The 23,689-nt window shown below is 51.8% G+C and overlaps 5 protein-coding genes across 5 annotated transcripts; 1 reads left to right on the plus strand and 4 right to left on the minus strand.

Moving 5' to 3' along the window:
* Positions 1 to 3,149: 3,149 nt before the first annotated feature.
* Positions 3,150 to 3,854, minus strand: COL26b_003310 (uncharacterized protein; the record flags this gene model as incomplete). Its single annotated transcript, XM_053176208.1, has 1 exon — positions 3,150 to 3,854. One exon carries the CDS (start codon positions 3,852 to 3,854, stop codon positions 3,150 to 3,152), a length of 705 nt encoding a protein of 234 aa, XP_053039829.1.
* Positions 3,855 to 4,813: 959 nt separating this feature from the next.
* On the minus strand, positions 4,814 to 5,341 carry COL26b_003311 (uncharacterized protein; the record flags this gene model as incomplete). The annotated part of the gene is made up of 1 exon (XM_053176209.1): positions 4,814 to 5,341. One exon carries the CDS (start codon positions 5,339 to 5,341, stop codon positions 4,814 to 4,816), a length of 528 nt encoding a protein of 175 aa, XP_053039830.1.
* A 122-nt stretch (positions 5,342 to 5,463) lies between these two features.
* Positions 5,464 to 6,455, minus strand: COL26b_003312 (uncharacterized protein; the record flags this gene model as incomplete). Its single annotated transcript, XM_053176210.1, has 6 exons — positions 5,464 to 5,505; positions 5,584 to 5,696; positions 5,769 to 5,787; positions 5,858 to 5,960; positions 6,072 to 6,205; positions 6,354 to 6,455. The coding sequence occupies 6 exons, from the start codon at positions 6,453 to 6,455 to the stop codon at positions 5,464 to 5,466; spliced, it is 513 nt and encodes a 170-aa protein (XP_053039831.1).
* A 3,103-nt stretch (positions 6,456 to 9,558) lies between these two features.
* On the plus strand, positions 9,559 to 16,870 carry COL26b_003313 (Type I Iterative PKS; the record flags this gene model as incomplete). The annotated part of the gene is made up of 4 exons (XM_053176211.1): positions 9,559 to 10,339; positions 10,401 to 10,871; positions 10,925 to 15,972; positions 16,025 to 16,870. 4 exons carry the CDS (start codon positions 9,559 to 9,561, stop codon positions 16,868 to 16,870), a joined length of 7,146 nt encoding a protein of 2,381 aa, XP_053039832.1.
* A 5,788-nt stretch (positions 16,871 to 22,658) lies between these two features.
* On the minus strand, positions 22,659 to 23,222 carry COL26b_003314 (uncharacterized protein; the record flags this gene model as incomplete). Its single annotated transcript, XM_053176212.1, has 2 exons — positions 22,659 to 22,674; positions 22,750 to 23,222. The coding sequence occupies 2 exons, from the start codon at positions 23,220 to 23,222 to the stop codon at positions 22,659 to 22,661; spliced, it is 489 nt and encodes a 162-aa protein (XP_053039833.1).
* Positions 23,223 to 23,689: the final 467 nt, after the last annotated feature.

The following is a 23,689-nucleotide window of genomic DNA, read 5'->3' on the forward strand; positions in this document are numbered from 1 at the left end:
TCCGCTCTCTAGAGGGGTGCGCCTGTCTTCTCAGCCAACCAATGAATGGAAGTTCAATGTTTGTCTCAAGGAATCGTTGAGCTGTGGACTTCTTCTGCCCGATCATGGAAATCAGGTCTTTCTGATTGAGAAACTCGACCTCGTGAGGTTCAATCGGGTGATTCATATTGGTGAGCCACCTCTTCATGTTTCTAATGGCGATAGGCGGGGCATCCTGTGCTGCTCTCAATTGTAGATACTGACAACTAAGTTGTCTCCATGAATGTGAGCCATATTTCCGATGAGATTTGCAATGAATCAGTGATGAAATACCGTATCGTATCAGCGCATCGTGTATCTGGTCAAGAAGTTCCCTCCTCTCCGGCTGGTCCTTGCGGAAACTACCATTGTCGACGTCGGGACTCTGGCGTTCAGATAATCGGCCATCGAGCGAGTTTAGCTTGTCTTCAAGGTCTGTCAATCGGTCTTGAAGAGCAAGAAGAGTGCGATTATGCAACTCATCAAAGCGTCTGACGGCAAATTAATCGTCTGAGAGCGCAGAGAACTTTGCAAAGTCCTTGTATCCGACATACTTCCTTTCTCAGATGGTCAGTTATCTGACAATAGCATTGGGACCGAATTCTCACTCACCACGGCTTTTCGTCAAGATCATTCTGGGACAACACTTGTTCCTCGGCGCCGGTAGATGCCATTTCTGGCGAAGCAGGCTCCTTTGAATGACTTCAATGCGGTGATATTGGGGGAAAAGGGGTAGAGAAAAAGAAGTTGAGAGGAACGGACTAAATAATGTTAATGGCAGGCTGCCTTGACTGAATAATTCATGGGAAGACCAGGCTAGCGACCAAGTCTTGATGCTGTAGAACCACAGAAGCTCGAGTGTAATAAGCTTTAGAGAACATACTCATCAGCCTCAATACGAATACTCGGCGTGCAGCATGCCTCAGCCATAAGCGGTTCCGCTCTATTCGTTGGTGCAGCCGCCTCACTTTCCAGATCTGCAGTCAGCATCGCATATCGGGTGCCACGAAAAGCTCACGAGATAACAGAATAGCCAATCAGAATAGAAGAGCCTCATATTATTTGCACGTATATCCGAGTCGAATGCGCCACGTCATTTATTTTCACAACAGTGTGATCGTCAACTCGCGAAACACAAAGTGCACAACTGCGTCGCTAATTTGTTGAAGTATTTCTTGTCGGGGTTCGCCGGCCATGGCTCAATACCCCAAACTTTGTTCATGGAACGTATTGCACTCTCTTATCACCCCGCCATAGAGTTCGTGCGCATCACGGCGTCTCTTCTTTAAAAATGCCATCTGTAAGAGCATGAATCTTGGACTTGAAGCATCTCATGAAACTTAAGCTGACAGTCTAGTAGGATGACACTTCGGCAAATCCTGTGTTAGATATATATACATCCACTCCAAATCCAATACTAGATGGTGATGCGGGTACTTTGACATTTCAATATTTGGGGGGAGACAAGCGTTGGGTGTAGAGGTGTACATCGTTGGTTGACTTCTCAACAGGCATCGTTCAGGCTCGCGACAAATCAGCCAATCCACCAAAACCCCCGGCCCCTCGTCCAACGTCATGAAAACAGCTGCGACAATAACTATAAAGGTCTTGCTATATTTAATAGCGTGAAACATCCGTCCCTTAAGATTACATATCAAACACGAAGAGTAGAGAGAGCTAGAATGCGGATAGTATTCTTCGAGTAGGGCACGTCTGTTTGAAGATGGTCCATCCACAATACTCAAGTTGCTCAGACATTGTGTGATCTTCTAAGAAGACCGGGCGGAATGTTTGAGACTTGGGTCGGTGTCTCGTGCGTCGGTTTTGAGGGCAACACAGGTTTTGCTTCGCCTTCCATTCTCAATGGAACTGTCGGAAGGCGCATGGCAGAAGCTATCACACAAGGAAGAGAAATGCATGTTATCTCTAGCCATCGAGCATGACGCATCTAGTTAACGAATTATGACGTATCAAAGAGCCAAAGAGTAGGATTTTCAATCTTGTATCTATCAGTGGAGGAAGTTGCGACCCCAGTTGAAAGCATGGAGCGTGGCCATGGAGACGATTCCTAACACCATGTGCGGATGGACAGAGTAAGCGGGGGACTATGTCTCGATTAGTGATACATTTCAAATTAGTTTTGAAGAATTTTCACTCTATTGAGACTGATAGCTTTGAAGATCTATGATGCTTAATCCGGCATCTTGGCTGGCGGCAGTACTCTAAGTCGCCCATCTACCAAAATCGTCATCTGAGGCAATGGAGCTGAAGCCTTGAAGTTGAGCAGAATTGTGGCTGAAGGAGCTAGTTTTGTATACTCTCACGCGCTTACTACAGCTCTCGATTGCCGACGATAGAAGAAGTGCTGATTATGATGTACAAGAACACCTATCATGTCGGTCAATCATTAGTCTCACCGGCGGCCGGAAGTACTCACCGAGACCCCGACTGACCGAGCAGAAGACCTTTTGTGCAACCATCAAATGCGCCCCGCTCACGTCACCAGAGCTTATTTCCAGCCTTGTGAAAGGGTTGCAACGGGAAACTACATAAAACTCCACCACCTGTGCAGAGCCGGAGCCCTCGGGCATTCAGCCATCTGCAGCGATCGTCTACGCCGCGAACGTGCGCGTGGGTCATTTCTTTAAGCTTATTTAACGTAGCCTTCGCTAATCTGAACACAGGAGGTTGCAGTATGTGGTTTTATCCGTTGAGTTTAGCGGCTTCTGGGCGAAGCTATTCTCGCCAAGATCGCGGCTAGGGCAGGATTATGAATCAGGAGGGATTTTGACATGAGACAAAATGAACGCGTTTTAGGCCTCATCGATGATGTGACTGAATGAAACAGCTTAACGATTTATGGCTTTCCAGACTACGGCTTACGGCTTGCGCGCACGTCATTTTCAGATGTTGGAAGTGAGCCGGGCTTATGCACCCTGGTGTTAATAGTTGGCTGTAGAGTGTACTCAAAGCAAGAGGAGTTCTGCAAGGTAAATTTCATAGACATCGGTATTCTTGTTGCATCAAAATTCGTGGTATCATTATTCCCTCCCACTCAAGGTATCTACATTTGTTCCATAACGTTCACCTCGAACGATTTTACCTCACATGGCGGTGCCAATTGCAATGACTTATACATCGAGCAAGGCCTTTCTGGGCTTCTTTGCTCTGAATAGCATGGTCTGACCGATAACCCAAGTCTCGACCTCCTCAAACTCCTGGTCTAGTGCATCCTTGACATCCTCCTCCTTGTCGTCCCAGTTGTTGAAGACACCCCACCACTTGTTATACCAGGTAAGATAAAACCTCGTGAGGAAGTTGGTAGATTGTCTAGGTCCCAGTACGGTGCAACCAGCGAGGACTCCGTCCTCACTCAGCAGCTCCTTGTACGTCCCGAAAGCACGGAACTTTGACTTGCCACCAGGCATGCAGTGGAAGAGGTTGAACATGGTGATAGTATCATAGCGCTCGCCAAGGAGCTGCTTTGGCGGTGGCTCCGTAACGTCGGCCTCTACGCAGTCGACTTCAGTAGCCGACGTCACGGACAGGACGCGAGTCTTGGTGGCATTCAACGGCGGCGCGGTCAAGTCCACGAGGGTAAGACGTTGCCTGCTGTTGGCACGGAATGGCCGCGCCAGCGCGACGGCGGGAAAGTAGCCGGTAGCGACACCGACATCGAGGTGGTTGCGCGAGAAGTTCTCGCTGAAGAAGGGAAGGAGGACTTTGTCCGTGGGACACCCCCACATGTACTTCATGTTGAAGCCGAGGACATATTTGTCATAGAAGATGGTGAGAAAAGACGGTGAGTAGACGGTCTTGTACGTTGTGTTAGTCATCGTGGGCGATGACGAGTGAGAACAATGGATGGGGATGAGAGTGGGAATGAAGAGCGGTGCGGTTCAGTTGGGATCGCTCATGGATGGGCAAGGGCGCTGCAAGAAGAACAAAACCTTGAGATCATCCGGGAGGTGGCCGGTTATCACCTTGCCGGTGGCAATGCCCAGCGGCAGGGCGATTGTGTTCCACGACCCGTACATGCCCGTTCGTGTGAAGTGGCCGTCTGGCACATGCATTGGAGTGGGTTGCCGTATCCGTTCTACGATTTGTGTATGCATGTTCTCAAATGCTTGTTGGCGCTAAAGTCGTTGTTGCTTGACCATTTGCCTTGAATGGAACCCAGATTGCTGATCAATTGGTCAAATACGTGTAAATCCCTCAGTGGCCCCATTCCGAGTGGCATTCTATTGATGCCATGCACGTCGCCTGCATGCCAATTCTTCAACAAATCGAACTAAACTGCTGAGGGGGGTCATGTGGGAATGGCCTCGCCCAGATCATCAACTGCAAAGTACTCCGCGCCTGCATGCATGCAGCCATGCTCTGATCAGGACCCTTGTTTGCACTGTATATTGATTCCAGACAATGGATTGTACTCAATGGGGCTATGCAAACCGCCATGACAATTACAAGAATATTTGATTGTCTTCTTTTTGTGATAATGAAGCCCAAGATTATCATAATTCGCTCTACGCAAGCGCCGCGTGGGGGTATTCCGACCAATCCCTTCCATGTAAAAGCAAACACACATGTTTTTTTCTTGAAACCCTTATTCCGCATGCGAACTGAGGTTGGAAGTAGAAATTGACGCCTTTGCCGACCGTGACGAGCTGGCCAGGGAGACAGAAGACGATGTACCGCTACGCGGCTTTCGGCAGTAGACCGTAAGCCTTGTTATGCGATGACTGGTTAACAAAGAACAAGCAAACCGGTTTGCGGACGGGACAGGGGACTCGGCTTACAATGTCATGAACGAATGGTAGTTTGTATCGCCAATCTCTTCACGGACGTCTTTAACCAACGCAAGCACTTGGGGCTCGGTCCAGCCGAGGCCAATGGTGAAAACCGGGACACTGAGTGGCTCAATGATGGCATTCCAGTTCTTGGTCATCATGACACCGAATCTTTGGCATTTCTTGCCCGGATAACACGAGTTCGTGGGGGCAGCATGCTTCGTTATCTTCATCCTCTCGAAGCCGGCCTTCTCTAAGATAGGCTGGTAATGGTTGGGATAGTGTAGAGATCGTCCCATGTTCTGCAGGCCTTGTCGGAGCAGCAGATTCCATTTGTGGAATGCGCTGCCCTCCAAGGATCGGTTTGGAGACTGGAGTATGGCAATCCACTCTGTGAACTCAGCCCAGCCACCAGGATTCAAGTGGTCGTAGACGGACTTGATGAGCTGTTCCTTCTCTGACACATCACCAAGCATACGGACATGGATAAAGTCGAACTGCCTGTTTAGGTTCCAATCCGCTGTCGCGTCCATGATTTTGAATGAGCAGTTGGACACCGAATATGGCGGGCGAACCTTCTCAATGTCAATCCCCAGTACGGCACAGTTGGGATTCTTCTTGGCTGTTGTTGGAACAAGGGTTAGTGTGGACCACGTCAGGAGGCCTTGAAGGCCAACATGAGGAACTTGCCGTATTCCTGCGTCCATGTCAGCCGGCTATTCCATGATGTGTTCATGCGTGCGTAAAGGAAGAACGGGAGTGATGATGCACGTACTAATGCCCATAACCCTGGCCCAGTGCCAATGTCCAGAACGGCCCTGGCCTTCACGACCGGGGCAAGGTGGAGTCTACCATCGAAGAGTTCGGCGATGATCTGATGTTGGAGCACTGTTTGCGGGTTAAAACGTGTTGGACGAGGCTGGAAGAGACGCAGCTTGGTGGATGGGATGAAGTTCTAACCATTTCTGTCTTGTTCCTCCTGGTCGTCAAATCTCGGGTCAGCGGACACAAACATGGCAAACCTGAACTCTAAGCGAGGGTTCACGAACCTTGCTGTTTGGTACGAAGCCAAAACGCTTGCCAGTCTTAGCGAACTTTGAGAAGATTGAGGAGAAGATCGACTTCTTGGACTTGGTACGCGTGGTGGCGGACCTGTCACGTTGGTTCCGGCGGTTAGTTGAACATGAGATATGATGGCAGAGTCCATGTCAATGATGGACATCAGTGGGGGGTTGGCACCGGTGTAGCACAAGGGAGGCTTACCGGGACGGCGCGCGAGTGCTCGGGTGCGGCGTCGAATCGTCGGTGGAATCGTCCAGGTCAGAGTCCGATGCTCCCGCCCACACCGCCCGATCGACTTCATCAGATGTCGGGCTGGGGTGATCTTCAGGGTAGTCCTGTCGTGTTACGAGCTTCAATTGCTATTCAGAGACAGACAGAGACAGGATTGCTGGGTGCTAAACCACATGCTTGGGCTACATGTTTGGGGTTTGGGGCCACGCCAAGAAGTAAAAATAAATAAAAATAAGAAACGACAGCACATACGTCTTGTTTGGACGACAGCACGGATATGGAGGGTCTGGTAGAGGGCGGCGTATGCGGCCGGGCGCTGTCGGTGGAAAAGTTGCGGGGGAGTTCGGACGACATGGACGACGAAGTAGCGGTGAGCGTCGAGGTGGAGGCGACCGAGACGCTGTTCGCAGCCGTTGGAGGACGCCGCGGCTGTCGTCCCAGGAGTTGGTTGTACTTGTCCATCAACTTGCGGGCCGCTCCGAAAAGGCCGTGAGCAAAGGAGGGGAAAAGAGAGGGGAAGAAGAGGAGGGACGGGAGGGGGGATGGGGGGAGAAAGTTGTCCGGTCTACGGCCGACGCGCGATGTGATGCACTTAGGTTGCAAGCAGGCTGGCACGCAAGGACGCAGATAGGCGCAGTAGACGCAAGGGAAGAATTCAGACTTAATGAACGAGCAAAAGAGAAGCGGGATAGACAAGGTCGTCCCATGGACGGAATGGGTTCGTCCTGTTTTTTCATGCTTGGGGAAAGGGGCTAGGGCAAGTAGTTTATTTTTCCTTAGGTGCCACTGAGCGCACTGCCGCCCTCGACATCCCTGTCATTTTGGATGTTTGCTTGTTCCAGTTCAGCGCTGCTGGAACCGTAACCCGGTAAAATGACCGGTCTAGATGGTGGAGAACTACGACATATAATTGGGCTTCGCCGGCCGTTTACCAGGACGTGCTCCTGACGTGGTCATAACTCATATGCCCAAGACTCAGCCAACCTCCTAGCGAATGTCTGAGCGAAGACAAGATAAATAGGGGAGGATCCCCTTTTGTAGCTTGTGGGAGAAAACTCTTCGGCACTTTTGTCATAACGGCCTTATCGCGGGTCCTCCGGCCCCCGGCTCCAACGTATCGAGCGGCACCTGAAGGTCGCAGCCCGGCTAGTCATGAACTTACATTACTTTTAGTATGTGTATGGAGCGGCACGGAGGGAGGAGGTCGGCAAAAGATACGATTACGGCCCCCTATCGCCCGGCGGTCATGGGCATTAGCATAAAACTGCCGCCCTGCCGAACATTGATTGGTTTCCGCACCCCAGTAGTTATCTCTTTGATCGCCTTCGGATCCCCGGGATTCGATCCCGATTCCAATTGCGCGGCAGCATTTCAGCGAAAAGGGGGAACATGCCAAGGCCGCGACTCACACACCATCGATGAGACAGGCTTCACGTGGTGCCGACGAGATGCAACGGAACGAAAACGATTCAAGCCAATCTTGTGTTCCCCCACCGTGATCCTCCAGTCAATCCGATGCGTGGGGAGCATTGCAGAGAATTTCTGCTTGCCAAATGATTGCTAAGGAAGCCGAAGGAACAACTCACCCTCCTTCGCGTTTTAGTTGCAGTGCTGCTCCTCCCGAAGTGTTCTAGGAGCCAGCAGCTTGCGGGTCGGTTCAGGATGGACCGGACGATGCCTTCCTCTTTGAATCGTACTACTACTGCGCAAGCCAATATTCTGCCTGCACAGTGGAGATTAATCCTTCTTGTACAGAGTCGCTGGAGCTGTTGGAACAAATGCCCTCGTCATAATGCCATTGTATATGTATGTTTGCTCGAGAAAGTCAAGGGTCTTGATCCTACCCGGCACTCTGGTCGTCCCGCACTGTATATGCCGGCCGGTACTCGTATTTTCTCACTGGCCTGTTGGTTCCTCACGTCGGGGGGCTGCCCTGCTTTCGTTTTAGTGCAGCGTCAGGGGACATGCAAGGGTCCTCACCCTCAAATGGGCTGATGGATGTTTGCAAAGTGTGCGTCGTCATCAAACAACTGAGTCGAGACTCTCAAGTGGCGGGTTGGAACAACTTGTCCTCGGACTCGCTGGCACAGACATTGTTGGCGCAAGATGCGGCTAAATGTGACAAGCTCCAACTCGAATGCAACTTGCGAGCTGCACGACAAGCACAAGCTCCAGTCTCCCGCAAGCAGCTTCGGAAAGTATGGAGACAGCAACGGAAAACCTACCCAGCGACCTGCGGGTTATCTTGAGTTTGGTCAACTGAGCAGTGTCTGTGGATGATCGGTGTCTATCTCAGTACCAACAGCATGATGAATTGCAGCATGCTGCATCGGCGACCGACCAGGGTCACGAGCTTGCCATTCAAGCTTGACTCCGAGAGGTATTTGCCTTTAAACCAGGTCGTTGACGAGAGCCTCGGACGGCGGAAAGCTTTTTAGTCTTCATGTAAAAGTGTGCTGCCATCCCGTGGAGCCCTGATCCAAGTCTTTCCAACTTCTCTGGATATTTCGCTCTCAACAGCATATCCGCCGCCACATCCACACCACCTCACACCGCAGCTCACCGCAAGTCACCGCTCAGACCTAAGCTGAACCTTCAACCCCGGATAGGATAGTGTCTTACATTATGGGAGACCCAATTGCAATCGTTGGCCTTAGTGCAAGGCTCCCCGGTGATGGCGATACCCCTGAGCGATTTTTTGAGTCCTTACTCGCTGGAAGATCAGCCCGGACGGAAGTCCCGAGTGAGCGATACAACGCAAACGCGTTCTGGCACCCAGACGCCGAGAGGAGTGGTGCGGTGCGTAATCTATCCCAACAGCCGTTTAACAGCTTCCAGCAGCAGTAGACTGACAAGCTGGGAAGACACGAGTCCGCCATGGACATTTCCTCAAGGGAAGCATCAAGGCATTCGATGCGCCCTTTTTCTCAATTACACCTACGGAAGCGAAGAGTATAGATCCGCAACAGCGTGGAATGCTAGAATGTGTATACAAAGCACTCGAGAATGGTACGAGAACATCCTTGCTTCTTCTGAGTTTCTGCTGGGGTTGATGCTGACTTTTGCTATGAAAAAGCCGGAATTCCTCTCGATGCGGTTGCCGGATCACAAACCGGCGTTTACGTTGGTTGCTTTACGGCAGACTACAACGATCACATCGCGAAGGATCTGGACATCCCTAACAAGTACTCGGCGCTTGGAACAGTGGCGAGCATGCTCAGCAACAGGGTGTCATGGTTCTTCGATTTCAAGGGCCCGAGCGTAACAGTCGACACGGCTTGCTCCAGTAGTCTGGTTGCTGTGCATGAAGCTTGTATGAGCTTGAAGCTGCGAGAAGTCTCCATGGTAAGCCCAACCTGTGGAGAGAATGCGAAGGAAGGGATGGTTTTGAGTTCAAAGTGCTGACGGATCGTCCTAGGCGGTCGTGGGCGGATGCAACCTTATCCTGACCCCCGAGATGACACTAAAGCTCGACGCCGCTGGTGTTCTGGGTCCGGACGGCAAATCCTACAGCTTTGACCACCGCGCAAACGGGTACGCGCGCGGTGAAGGGTTCGGAGCCCTTGTTTTAAAGCGGGTATCCGATGCTATTCGGGATGGAGACGTGATCCGTGCCGTCATCCGGAACTCGTCCACGAACCAAGACGGGAGATCGCCCGGCATCACGCAGCCGACCAAGGCCGGCCAGGTCGCGCTCATCAGACACGTTTACTCTAGGGCTGGGCTGGACCCATCCCTCACTCGCTTTGCCGAAGCCCATGGCACTGGCACGCCGGTGGGCGATCCCATCGAAGCGAGCGCACTGGCCGAGATCTTCGCGGCCCACCGGACGCCGGCCGATCCGTTGTACGTGGGAGCCTTGAAGAGTAATGTTGGACACTTGGAGGGCGCTGCTGGAGTTGCTGCCGTCATCAAGGGCATCTTGACGCTGGAAAGCGGCATCATCCCCGGCAACATCTGGCATGAGAAGCGGAACCCCCAAATCCTGGACTCGTGGAACCTCAAGTTCCCGACCGAGCCGACAGAATGGCCACAGCGTGGTCTGCGTCGGATGTCCATCAACTCATTCGGTGTTGGTGGAAGCAACGCCCACGTGGTTATGGATGATGCGCTGCACTTCTTAAAGCGGCACCGTCTGGTCGGTAACCACCGAACAGAGGCCGTCCCGAGGATTCCCGCCAGGTTCAGACCAGTTAATGGGGTCAAGGTGAATGGTATCAACGGTATTAATGGCACACGTAAGTTTCTCTATGTGGAGCTACTCTCTGCTAGAACTTCAGCTAACCCTATGGCTACCAGACCGTGCCCATGGTCGCCACCGTCAGGACAGTGGCGTGAACATGGGTGATGTCGAGGCCGAGTCGAACGATGTTTCTCCACGGATTTTTGTCTTCTCCGCAAACGACCCCGATGCCGTTTCAAGATTCAAGACTTTATACAAGGATCATCTCGCATCACAAGACACCGACGAGACGGCTTCTCTGCGGTACATCCGGGACCTGAGCTACACGCTCGCGTCTCGCAGGACTCAACATGCTTGGAGATCTTTCAGCATTGCGAGCTCCTCACACCAGCTCCAGAAAACTCTCGAAGATACTTCGAAGCCCACCAGAGCCAAGTCACAGCCCAGGTTAGGCTTCGTCTTCACTGGTCAAGGTGCGCAATGGGCAGCCATGGGCATGGACCTCATGGTCTACCGGGCTTTCCAAGAGAGTCTTCTTGCGGCGGACAGATATCTCAGCGATCTTGGCTGCAACTGGTCTTTGACATGTGAGTTATGATTGTTTCGGCTACATGCAATCGCCCACTAACTAGTCAACTAGTCGAGCTCTCCAAGACGAAGACATCCTCTCGAATCGATGACCCCGAGTTCTGCCAACCCATCTGCACCGCCCTCCAAGTCGCCATGGTTGATCTCCTTGCCTCATGGAGCATCTACCCCCACGCCATCACCGGTCACTCTTCAGGAGAAGTTGCCGCTGCATATGCCGCTGGTGCACTTTCCAGAGAAGCAGCCTGGAAGGTCGCCTACCACCGTGGAAGACTGAGCGCCAAATTGATGCGTGCGGAGTCCCGTCCCAAGACCAGCATGGCTGCCATCGGCCTCGACACCGCCAAGACCGAAGCTGCCATCGATCGCGTTAACCAGCTCGGCGGCGAAGGCACTCTTCAGATTGCCTGCATGAACAGCGCTGACAGCCATACCGTCAGTGGTGATGCTGGAAAGATCGAAGCGCTTGTCGAGATGCTCAGCGCCGAGAAGGTGTTTGCCAGGAAACTCAACGTCGAAATCGCTTATCACTCCCAGTACATGAAGCCCATGGCCGACGAGTACTTGCAAGCAATGGGCGAGCTTGAGAAGGGCACCTTCAGAGGCTCTGTTGAGCCTCGGATTTACTCCTCAACCGTAGGAGCGCCCATTGAGGCCTCCCAGCTTCGACAGCCCGCATACTGGGTCAAGAACTTGGTATCGCCGGTCAGGTTCACCGAGTCAGTCACCGAGCTGCTCAAGGGTTCCTCTGTACCCAAGACCAACGGTCACGTGAATGGCTTGGTCAACAGTGCTAACGGTGTTAACGGTACACACTTGACTAATGGAGTCAACGGCGTCAACGGAGACGTTGATGAGGAGGCTGCTTTGGAACCCATCACCGACTTCCTGGAGATCGGTCCTCACAGCGCACTCAAGGGACCGCTCATCAGCACTACCAAGCAGGTCCGCGGTGGCGTCTCTGTTGACTACCACTCCCTGCTCAGGCGTCAGAAGTCCGCTGTTGAGACAACCCTGGAGACTGTTGGATCTTTGTTCTGCCAAGGCTACAAGATCGACCTCGCCCAAGTCAACGATGCGGACGAGCCCTACGGACCGAAGCCGCTTATGCTGACGAACCTTCCCGCCTACCCGTTCGACCACTCTAAGGAGTACTGGGTTGAGAGCACCCTCAGCGACAACTTCCGGCTCCGACAGTTCGGCCGCCATGAGCTTCTCGGCGCGCCGGTGCCCGGCTTGAACGAGAACAACGCTGCCTGGCGCAACTACATCCGCCTCACAGAGAACCCCTGGATCGAAGATCACAAAGTCTCGGGTGATATTTTGTATCCTGCGGCTGGCATGCTCGTCATGGCTATCGAAGCCAGCAGACAGGTTGCGGACAAGACTAAGGTCCTTAAGGGCTTCCGTTTCAAAGATGTCTCCTTCAAGCTAGCATTGCGGGTTCCTGATGATGCCCGTGGTGTTGAGTCGCAGTTCTTCCTCCGACCCCATCGCGAGACAAGCTTGTCGTCTGCTTCGACATGGTCTGAATTCCAACTCTGGACCCTCCAAGACGGCTCATGGAGAGAGCATTGCCATGGTTTCGTGCAGACTGAGTACGATACCGATGGATCCCAAGATGATGTTTCAAGTCTCGAGGGCCAATTGAAGGACATTCAGGGCCGCTGCAGCACTGAGATCACCGTTGACAAGCTCTACCACAACTTTCAACAGGTTGGGCTCGACTTCGGTACTACTTTCCAGACTCTGAGCGACATTCGGCTGGGAAACAATCTGAACGTTATTGCGACAATCGAGAACTCTGGGGACAGGATCCAGCAGTCTATGCCCAAGCAATACGTTCAACCTCACATGGTGCACCCCGCAACCTTGGATGCCATTGTCCACGCCAACTTGGCCCCTCTGGTCTCCAACACCAAGTACTCCAAGGCCACTCGAGTACCAACGTACTTGGCCGACGGTTGGATCTCTGCGCAGCCAGATGTTCTGCATGACTCTTACAAGGTGTCCGCCGAGTCTCGCTTCCACGGGCGCAACGAGGTTATTTCTGAGGCGATCGCCTCGCATCTTGACGAGAACCAGCTAATGGTGCACATGTCAGGCCTTGTCTTCAGAACCATCAGTGAAGCATCTGAGGAGACGTCAGATGCTTCGGTGCACCCAGCTTTCAATCTCGAGTGGAAACCGGATCCGTCATTCCTCTCCAAGGAGCAGGCTTCCAAGGTGTTCGGACTGCCCATGACCCAGAAGGATGACCCGTCCCAGTGGATGCAAGACTGCGAAGCCCTTTGCCTGGCGTACATCCGCCGTTGCATGAGCACTGTGTCCCAGGAAAGCCTTTCCAAGATGACTTGGTACCATCAACGATACGTCAAGTGGTTCCAACATGTTGTCAGCCAGAACTCGGACCAGCCCACCCAGGATATTGCTGATCTTGAGTGGAGTGTCACTCAAGGGGGTGCTTCCGAAGGCAAACTGATCATCGCCGTTGGTCGTGCGCTCTCGGACATCCTCAATGGACAACGCGACCCCCTCGACGTCATCTTCAAGGACAAGCTCGCCGAGGACGTCTACCGCGATGGTCTTGGCTCCAAGCGATGCTACGAGCAGCTGCAAAACTACGTCGATGCCCTTGCCCACAAGAGCCCGTCCATGGAGATTCTCGAGATTGGCGCCGGAACTGGTGGCGCCACTCGCCCGACCATGAAGACGCTCACGGACAACGGCCGTCGATACAAGTCTTACTGCTTTACTGATATCTCCCCTTCGTTCTTTGAGCAAGCCAAGGAAACTTTCAAGAACGAGGTGGGACGTATGAGCTTCCGCGTTCTGAATGTTGAGAACGACCCCTTGGGCCAGGACTTCGAAGCTGGCAAATACGACCTGATCATTGCCGCTAACGTTTTGCACGCCACTAAGAAGATCGACGACACCCTGTCCAATGCCAGGAAGCTGCTCAAGCCTGGCGGCAAGCTTCTTCTCTTCGAAATCACCAACACTGCTGTGCTCTTGAGCAGTTTCTGCTTCGGCGTGCTGCATGGTTGGTGGCTTTCAGAGGACAAGGACCGAATCTGGGGACCCTTGATGTCTGCCCCATCTTGGGACCATCATCTACGCAAGTCAGGCTTCGGTGGCCTCGATGCCGTGTTGGACGACTTCTCTGGCTCGTACCACCGGATGAGTTCCATTCTCGTCTCAACTGTTCCCAAGACGGAGGAGAAGACTGCCTCGATTCTCCCAGAGTACATCTTGACCACTGGACAGCCCTCCCAGCTGAAGATTGCCGAAGGCCTCAAGCAGCAGCTCGGATCTTCGGAGGTCGTGGATCTCTCAGCTGCCACAGAGAAGGACATGACTGGCGCCAGCTGCGTTGTTCTCGCCGAGTTCGACAGCCCTATCCTCAACAACATCACGGAAGACGTCTTTGGCGGGATCAAGCGTGTGCTTACTCAGTGCAAGAACATCGTATGGCTTACTCGCGGCACTACAGACCCCAACGCCGACCTTGTGACCGGCCTCGCAAGAGTAATTCGGTCGGAGAGACCCGACGTCAAGTTCCTGACGCTCTCTTTTGAGCAGGCCGCCAGTGAATCACTCGTCATTGAGAGGACCGCTCAAGTTCTTCATGCCGCTCAGTCCGGGTCTGAGAATGCCTTTAGGGTGGCCAGTGATGTTGTCAATGTGTCTCGCCTGGTAAAGGCACAGTACCTCACTGAGCACATCCAGAACCAGACTGGCAGCTTGGATGTTGTCATAAAGCCTCTCGACGGGGAGTCGTCTCGCTACTTAAGTCTTCACCCGGGTACCATTGGCAAAGTCGACTCGCTCAGATTCGAAGATGACGCTCTCTTCGATTCTCCCTTGGCAGACAACGAGGTCGAGATCAAGACCATGGCCTGCGGTCTCACCATTCAAGACCTGTCGTCGGCACTCGGCAAAACCGATGAAGCCCCGCTGGGTTGCGAAGCTGCTGGTGTTGTTACCAGAGTTGGTTCGATTTCCAAGTTCCTAGTTGGTGACCGCGTCTTCGGTCTGTCCAAGTCTGGCGCCATCAAGACGCATATCAGATCCACGGACGGCCTCCTCGCCAGGTTGCCAGACGACTTGACATGGTCTCAAGGTGCCTCTCTTCCCGTCGCTTACACAACAGCCTACGCAACTCTCCACGAACTGGGCACTGTTCGCATGGGTGAGACTGTCCTGGTCCACGAGGGGGCGTCTCACCTGGGCACGGCGGTCATTCAGCTCGCTCAGATGCGTGGCGCTGACGTCTTCGCAACTGTCAAGAACGCCACAGAGCGCGGACTCTTGGAGAAGGTCTGCGGTCTTTCCCAAGACCGCGTCTTCGGGGCTCGCGACAGGTCCATCAAGAAGGCCCTCCAGACTTCGACTCAAGGCCGTGGCGTCAACATCCTCGTCAACACCGCCGACAACACCGAGTTCCTTGACGCGGTCATGGAATGCGTTGCTCCCTTCGGACGCATTGCCAACGTCGGTGGACAAGATGGTGACTCAAGCGCTCGCTTGCCACGAGGCCGCAACATTCGCTTCGAGTCCTTCGACCTTGCCTCATGCACTGCTCATGACCCGATTCGTACCGAGAGCATGTTCCAGCGCATGACTGAGATGGTCTTGGCTGAGTGGGACACCATCAGCAAGGCTCCTTCACTGGCCACCTACCCCTTCTCCAAGATCCACGATGCTTTCCGCCATTTGCAAACTGATGGTACTAGTTCCAAGCTTGTCTTGGAGCCCCGTGACGATGACCAGGTTCCCATCCTGCCGACTCGCAAGTTCGTAAGCCGTTTTGACCCTGAGGCTTCTTATGTCATTGCTGGTGGTCTCGGTGGACTGGGAAGGTCGGTTGCGCGATGGATGGCATCTCGAGGTGCCAAGAACCTCATCCTACTTTCTCGACGTGGTGCTGTCGAGGAATCTGCCAAGGAGCTTGTCAAGGAGCTTGAGGGCGTCTGCAACAAGGTCATCACCCCCGCATGTGATGTGACCGATGCGGACGCTCTCAAGAATCTCATTACCGAGCTATCATCTTCCATGCCTCCCATAAAGGGCTGCATTCAAGGCTCCATGGTTCTCAAGGTCAGTATTTGATGTTTACCGCCCCTTTATAACGATGCTAACTCTGGAGTAGGACAATATGTTCGAGAACATGTCGCTCGACCACTGGAAGGCAGCCGTTTGGCCAAAGGTCCAGGCGTCCCAGAACCTGTACCAAGTTCTCGGAGACAAGACCGACTTCTTCGTCTTACTCTCGTCGACTGTTGGCATCACAGGTAGCCCCGAGCAGGCCAACTACGCTGCGGGTGGCACTTTCCAAGACGCTTTCGCTCGCCACCTCGCGTCCAAGGGCGTCAACGCCGTCTCAATTGACCTTCCCATCATCCAGGGTGTTGGCTACGTCGCCGAGAAGCCGGAGCTCTTCGAGTACCTTCGCGCTTCTGGTTGGACCTACATCAACGAGGCGGAGCTCCGGGCCGTGCTCGACTACCACTGCCGTCCTGCCAGTGCCCCCGTGCAAGCGTCAAAGGCCCAGGTCATTCCTCGCCTCTGGCTGCCCCAAGAAACCGCCGCCCAGGGCTACCAGACGCAATCGTGGGGAGAAGATCCCCTTTTCAGCCATCTCGAGCTTGGTCAGACAGATGCCGATGCAGCCGGCGCGACTGAGGCCAACAAGACCATTAACCACAAGGCACTGCTCACCGGTGCCGCATCATGGGAGGATGCCGAGAAGATTGTGCTGGAAGCTTTGCTCCTCAAGGTTTCGAGAATGCTCAGCATCGAGGTGGAAAACCTTGACATTGGCAAGCCTCTCCATGCATACGGAATCGACTCCCTCACGGCCGTTGAGCTGCGGTCTTGGCTCATGAAGGAGCTTGGTGCAGAGGTTTCGCTGTTCGATATCACCAACAACTCTAGTCTTTCCCAGCTGGCCGGAACTGCTACCAAGAAGAGCACTCTGAGACCAAAGTTTGGGTAGAAGTTCGATTTTCAAACGCGGAGATTTCAATATTTTCTTTTTTCTTAGTTATTATTCGGGTGTTTGGCGAAAGGGTTGTTAGATATCCGTGGAATTGGGAGTGTTTCGTTTTTGGTAGTGTATTGTTGTTCACGAGTCACACGCCATTCTGATAGAAATCAGTTATAATGAACCACGTTTGTTAGAAACAGTCGATGAAATTGCCCCATCTTAGCTCTGTATTGATGACATGTATGGAGGCCTGGTCCTGCAGCTAGCCACTCGGGCTTGATTGGCCGAGCTGCATAGCTCTTCCGTATTTTTCCCGTGCATATTAGACGTATTAGAGGGCCCCTCACCTCTTTTGATGGTGGGGTCAAATCTGTTCATCTCAAATGAGCTCTCAGCTTCCATGATATCACAGAATTCCTTAACTCTTCACCCCGTCGCCACTCGCGAGGGATGATGCCTATAAAAATGACATCGTCATGGCTCCAAGATCACCACTTACAGTATTTGAAGCTGCGAGGTGGGGTCTCTCCTGACCAAGCAATCTCGCGAAGAGGGCAGTTCACAGCACAAAGCCTCCACACATGCGCGCATTGCCAGAAATTGAAGACCACGGAAGCGCAACAAGTGCAGTCACAAGACGTGTGGTTTTCCAACCCCGAATATTCCAGTACCTTCCAATTGGAGCCACGCGTAGACTTCCGGGAGGCAATTGAAGGAGCAAAGGCCGGCTGCGAACTGTTGATTTGGATGGCTGATCACCTTGTAACTCAATTCTCTCTCACGGGACTAGCTGCGAAAGTCGATCAAAGCTACCAATTTGGCTTGATTGGAAGTGGCTCGATGCCAAGGTTTAGACTGCTTCTCTCATCAGAAGGTTCGCGAGTTGATCTGCCACGCTCACGATATGATAACGAAGTACTGCTCGATGGCTGGACAACTGAGGGTAAGTGGAGTTTTCCCGATGTTCATCTCATATAAGAGGTCATATCAAATTCCTTGGTCTGAAATTCTGCACCTCTTACTACGAGGTAAGATCTCCATGTTACTGTTGTCGCCAGTATCGCTGACAATCTATTTGGTTATATCTCTCTGTAGCGTTAGGCAAGGGTACCTCATCGACAGCGAAACTGACAATCTATTGATAGATAATCCAGCTGCTAGCATCGTTCATCAAAGGCCATGTGAATTTAACAAGTCATCTGCGATTTCTCGCGCGTTTGCTCAGCAGAGTTTCAAGACCTGTTTTCATACCCATGCCCAATGTCGATCTCAGCGTATTGGTGACTCGGCCGACGACGCCCCCGAAAGTTTGGAATTGTCTGAGGCACCCTCTAGGCTGCTACATATCGAACTGAGAGACGACAAGCTGTTTGTGGCCTTGACGGATACGCCTGCGATTTCCAGCACAAAGATCGGCCAGAGACTTTCAGCTGGTGGTTACGTCACGCTGTCGTACTGCTGGGGAGGTGATCAGCCTGTGAAATTGACTGCAACAAGCCAAGATTCACTGAAGCAAGGCATTGCCTCGACTGATCTACCCCAAACATTGTGCGACGCTGTAACTTTCTGCCACAGCATGGGCCTTGGATTCATCTGGATCGATGCTTTATGCATTTTGCAAGACAGTGATGAGGACAAAGGCAACGAGATTGCCAGAATGAGGGACTACTATCAGAAGAGCGTACTCACAATATGCGGTGCTTCCTCCTCGCATTGCGCGCAAGGACTATTTGACATCAAGCGACCATCATACGAAATGGGTCCAATCAAGTTGGCATTCCAGCCAGCTGACGGGAAGCCTGGTCACATCTTCTTATCCACAACACCTGATCCGCAACCGGAGGTGCTGACGACTCGAGGATGGACTCTGCAAGAGTCCATGCTATCACGAAGAATGGTATATTTGCCCAAGGCCAACTCTATTGGTCATGCCAAACGAGCTACTCTGCCTGCTCGGGCGTCATGATCAACCGGTCTTTCGGCGGACCCGAGAGCCTTGTGGACAACATCTACCCAATCACGACTCTATATGAGCGACCTCTCCAGAGCCAGTGGGAGGCGATCGTTAGGAATTACTCCAGACGCCATTTTGGATTTGCCGCAGACAAGCTCCCGGCAGCTTCTGGTTTGGCAAGCGTCGTTCACGACATTGCCCGAAGCCGAGGTTTCGACATGTTTTCGTCGCAGGCTTGTTCATCGACATGAACCAACCTCATTCCTGGGCGGACGAGTTACAGTGGTGCACTCGCTCTATAGACGCTAGCCGTTACGACGACTACGTCGCTCCGTCATGGTCATGGGCGAGTGTCAATGGTGCTGTTCATGTGTATCCTCGAGGTGTCCACAAAGCTCCCCGAGAGTCAAGTCCCCCATTCTTCACCGTCGAGGACTACGGCGTCACTCTTGTTGATCGACGGATACTCTATGGTGCTGTAACTAATGGCTTTCTCGCACTCAAGGCAATACTGCGTAGATTTCCTGGAATGGCATCACTGGATGGCATTGACATCATCTCTGCGTTGGAAGATGCCACACGGGATGTTCGTCCCAGGGAAAGCCAGCTGCAAGAAATTACCAACCCGTACTTGGAGATCATCGCGGATACTAGAGAGTCCCAGTCGCTGATACAGACGAGCTGTGCAGATACAGGGGTTTTTCTCCTGCGAATGGGCCCTGCGAGTGGTCTGTTAGTCACAGGCCGGGGCTTGGCGGAAGGGTACCAACGACTCGGGTATTTCGAAGTGCAAGAGAACTAGAAGGGTGGCAAGTCACTAAGCAAGTCTACAGAGGCCATGACGGACCTGGTTTTTGAGCAGGAGCAATTTCAGAGCATCTTGTTGGTATAGGGTCTAGTGGTCCATTGTCTTACAGTCTGATCGCACTCTTGGTCCATATCGCTTCATTCATGAGGCTTAGCTAGGAGTTATCCGCCTAAGTAGCAACTTCCCTCAAAATTACAAGTACGATGGGTAAGGTTGAAGCCTTTGTGTGAGATATTGATGGGGGCGATAAGCCACAAATTGTTCTGTCAACGTCATACTGAAAACAGTATCAATCCTTTCCTTGCGAGGTTGCTTTACAATCATCAATTCCGGCGTGTATAAATACCTTTCTTTTGACGATTACTAGCGCTTTGCTAATAGCGGTTTAAAGTCTGACAAAAAGCGGCTGATGAACTGGACGGCCTCTTCTTGAAGGGGTTCCGTACAAGGCTGTAGCTTCTGGCCCAGTAGATCATTCCCGTAAACGCCTTTTAGATAGAGGGCTACGTTCTTAAAACACTGAGGGCTTGTGCGCTGCTGAACAACGAAGAGGAGTTTTCAAGTTTGTTGAGGTATACCACTTACGATTTGACACTGGTGGGAGACAGAAGCTCCCGAACATCCCTGGAAAACGTAGCATAGGGATTGAAAGTTTGCGATGTTATGGAAGCCTCCCAATCCCCTTGGGGTGAATCTTTCCAATGTGCTGTATGTACCCAGTATGGTGTTCCGGATCGAGACAAGCTCTCGTTATCCTCTTTTCTTTCAGCATTGTTCCAATCTAGGCCTTTGTAAATTCCTCTTGGGAGGTCCTTTAGCTTTATCCAAGCGTCGATAAAAGCTTCCAATTTCGACTCTCCAGGGATAGATAACCGAATACCTATAATCCATGAGTACTCGACTGGCCAACAAAGAGCCGACCGGATCATGTATTCAAGTTGGTTGTCTTCCATGCCATGAACCACCCTTAATGTCCGATTTTCTTTTCCGCTCCGGACATAGGTATGATACTCAATTCTGCTGACGCATGTGGTTGGAGCATGACCTAAAAGCCGACTCAGGTCTTTGCGAAAACTCCTTTTGGTGGTAGTGAGCGGACGTGGTTTTAGCGAGAGTGACTCTTTCTCGCATTGCCCTTCGGCTGTGTTGTCGCCATATTGGGGAAATATATGGCCCTCAAACTCTTCTGGAAGGCTTGCGACAATAGGCTTTTCCGTGACTTTGAGCCATTTATAGAGATTGGTAATTATCGCGAATTCGGTTTCCTTCGCTTCCGGAACCGCGTGACTGGTACTGACCACTGCAGGAGCCCGGGCCCATCCGTTTACAGAAGACAAGCTTTTACCAGTCGTATGGTTTCGTGCCAAAACATCAAGCCACTCGCGTAGGAACGTGGTATCTGGGATCTTTTCTTGGGGCTTCTGGACTTTCGCTGCCATCTTGTAGTTGCTAGGCAGAGCTTTCGCTTCAGGCTGATTGTATTGGCTTGATCGACAGTATTGCTTAAAAGGAACTAGGCATGCCTTAGAAATATTCGGAAAATCAAGTATTTGAGCTTCTCGGATTAATAAATTGCTTGGTTTGGCTGGGTGGAATAGGGATGGCTGGCAATGTGGAGATTATGTACTTGGAGAGAACTGGGAAACCTTTTTCCATTTAGTTTGAGGACCATTCAGGCTGCTCAAGTAGCAAATTGGATTGAACGGGTGCAAGCTGAGGGCTTTACCGCGTGTCTGCCTTGTGTCTGCCTTGTGTGTGGGTGCCTCGTTTGTCCACTAACCCTGGGGGGCAAGCGCAGTATCAGCTGATTGAATTTTCATTAAAGTCTAAGATGCTACTATTTCTATGATTTTCATGTTATCGGTCGTTACGTGTATGCAAAAAGCTCAGTCGCGCGGATTATGTCGTACATATATACCTGTTCGGCCGTGCTCTTCGATAAATATCTGGCTCTGCCTCTACCTGCGAACATTCAATGAGCATTTAATGAGCCTTAATGACCGACCCTGCTTACGCCGAGCACCGCAATATGTAGGGCAATTTCTTAGTAACATAACTCCACTTTCCATGTACATCAATTAAATCGTGACTACTCTGGTTAAAGACATGCTTAACGCAATGCAAGTTCCTTCGAAATTCGTCAGATTCCATCTCAAGCCTTTCGCAATGTCGTGAATAACCCGCTGTCAGTGATTACTTGAACCTGAAGATCAAATTCACTGAACTATGCCTAGAACAAATCAAGTGAATGAATAGAGAGTGGTGATGATATAAGACCTACATTGTCTAATAACTTTAGTTGAAGACACGGCATTCATGAAGTGCGCACAAACAAAACCGCCAAGAGTCCGATAAGTACAAACATACTAACCTAAGACATAATTGGATTACAGGGGATATTACGGAAAGGAGCGCCAAGAGCGCATCCAGCGGGAGCAGCGGAGTATCATCGCTCGCGAAGAACAAGAGGTTAGTACCGACTTCCAGCTCATAATCTCTACAGCGTGAGAATCACAAACCCCTTTCCCTCTGTTGTATTCCTGAAAACACTACGCTGACGGTGCATATTTTGTTGAAGAGGCAGGAACGCGAGCGGAAACAGCGAGCACGCACGCGTGAGATGAGGCACTGTGACGCCAGCGGTTCTATGAAATGACGCAGCAGATCTAGAGCCATCGTCGGAGTAAGCACTTCGTAGAATGAGAGCACAGAAAATCAAGTACATCAGACTTTAGATTGACTCCTGGTGTTACCATCTTGCGCACCTTGTCTTTGAGCATTTCCGAGCAAGCATAACTGATCATTGGAATTCATTTAGTAATGTCGTTAAATCATGAAGGATGTCTTCAAATCCAACATAGATTCAAATAGGAATTCTTAAACAACAACTCGTTTTCTAGGCACCTTGGGCCAAATAGGCTCGAAAAGCCAACAAGTCTCCATATGAAGATCTTCGCTCCAAGGTTGGGTACTATGGTTCAACCAATCGTTTCCAAACATACAGTCTTTTTTCGACAAAACAACATATTTGAACCCTAGATCGCTTGTACGCTGGTCGACTGTCAGACTGTGATGATCTCCATTAGCGCAACAATCTCCATGACGGGTTCTTGGAATGGTGCTTACGTTCGGCATCGGGAAAAGAAGCTGCGTGGGTCTTGGGTCATGGCAGACGGGTCATCGACGCTCTTGATTCTCGTCAGCGCGTACCAACCAGGGTCATTTCCCGGGCCCATCCACTCGATGTGGTGCTCCCAATACCCCTGCCGACGAAACAACTTTTCATAATCCTTTACTCTGGCGTCGTCGGTCCATTGAATACCCTTCTCCAGCTGCTTTGGAAGGTCCGTGAGAAAGAACGTAATCTCGCTGTATAAATAGGGGTCGTCTTCGTCGATCTCGCACCGAGCGTACAGCCTCCATTTGTACTTTGAAAGCCAGAGTCCTCCGCTGGTCCAGCCTGCCATGGAACTCGGTATTATTTGTTCGACCTCTCCCACGTCGAGCCCGTCGATTATGCGCAGTATGCGCTTCGTAGCGAGGTAGTAGTGGTGCTCGACCTTTTGAGCCGTGTAGCTAGGGAGCCATGCTGAGATCATGGCGATCAAGTCGTCGATGTTCATGCCGTCTTGGCCGTCCTCGGGCCGACGAAAGTTATAGTTGGAATCCCTTGGGTACGAAGGGAAGAACTCTCTTGGAATTCTTGAGACAGTGGTACGGTTGTGTCGAGCCCATTCCTTCAAGCCGTCGCACGCCCTTTTGTGATCCCGCCTAACCCATGCGTCTACGTCCAGCATAGGGGTGGGTTCCTTCTTGGCGAGCTTTGACAATGCGTCCGACGCTGTGAAGCAAATTTCGACAACTTTGCACCAGAACTGAACATAGACAGTGGGAAATGGAATGATTTGGGTATAATCCATCGAGGACAGCTCTCTGTTAATCCGATCTGCATCTTGAGTTGCAGCTCGCCGGGGCGCGTGGCGTGTCATCGCGGCTGACGTTTGAGAACGGTCTCGAATAGCATTATGAACAGTCAACTTCTTGAAGGGATGGATGCGAGCCCTTT

This window comes from Colletotrichum chrysophilum, assembly GCF_026319265.1.
Source record: "Colletotrichum chrysophilum strain AFK26 chromosome Unknown scaffold_18, whole genome shotgun sequence".
Taxonomy (NCBI): domain Eukaryota; kingdom Fungi; phylum Ascomycota; class Sordariomycetes; order Glomerellales; family Glomerellaceae; genus Colletotrichum; species Colletotrichum chrysophilum.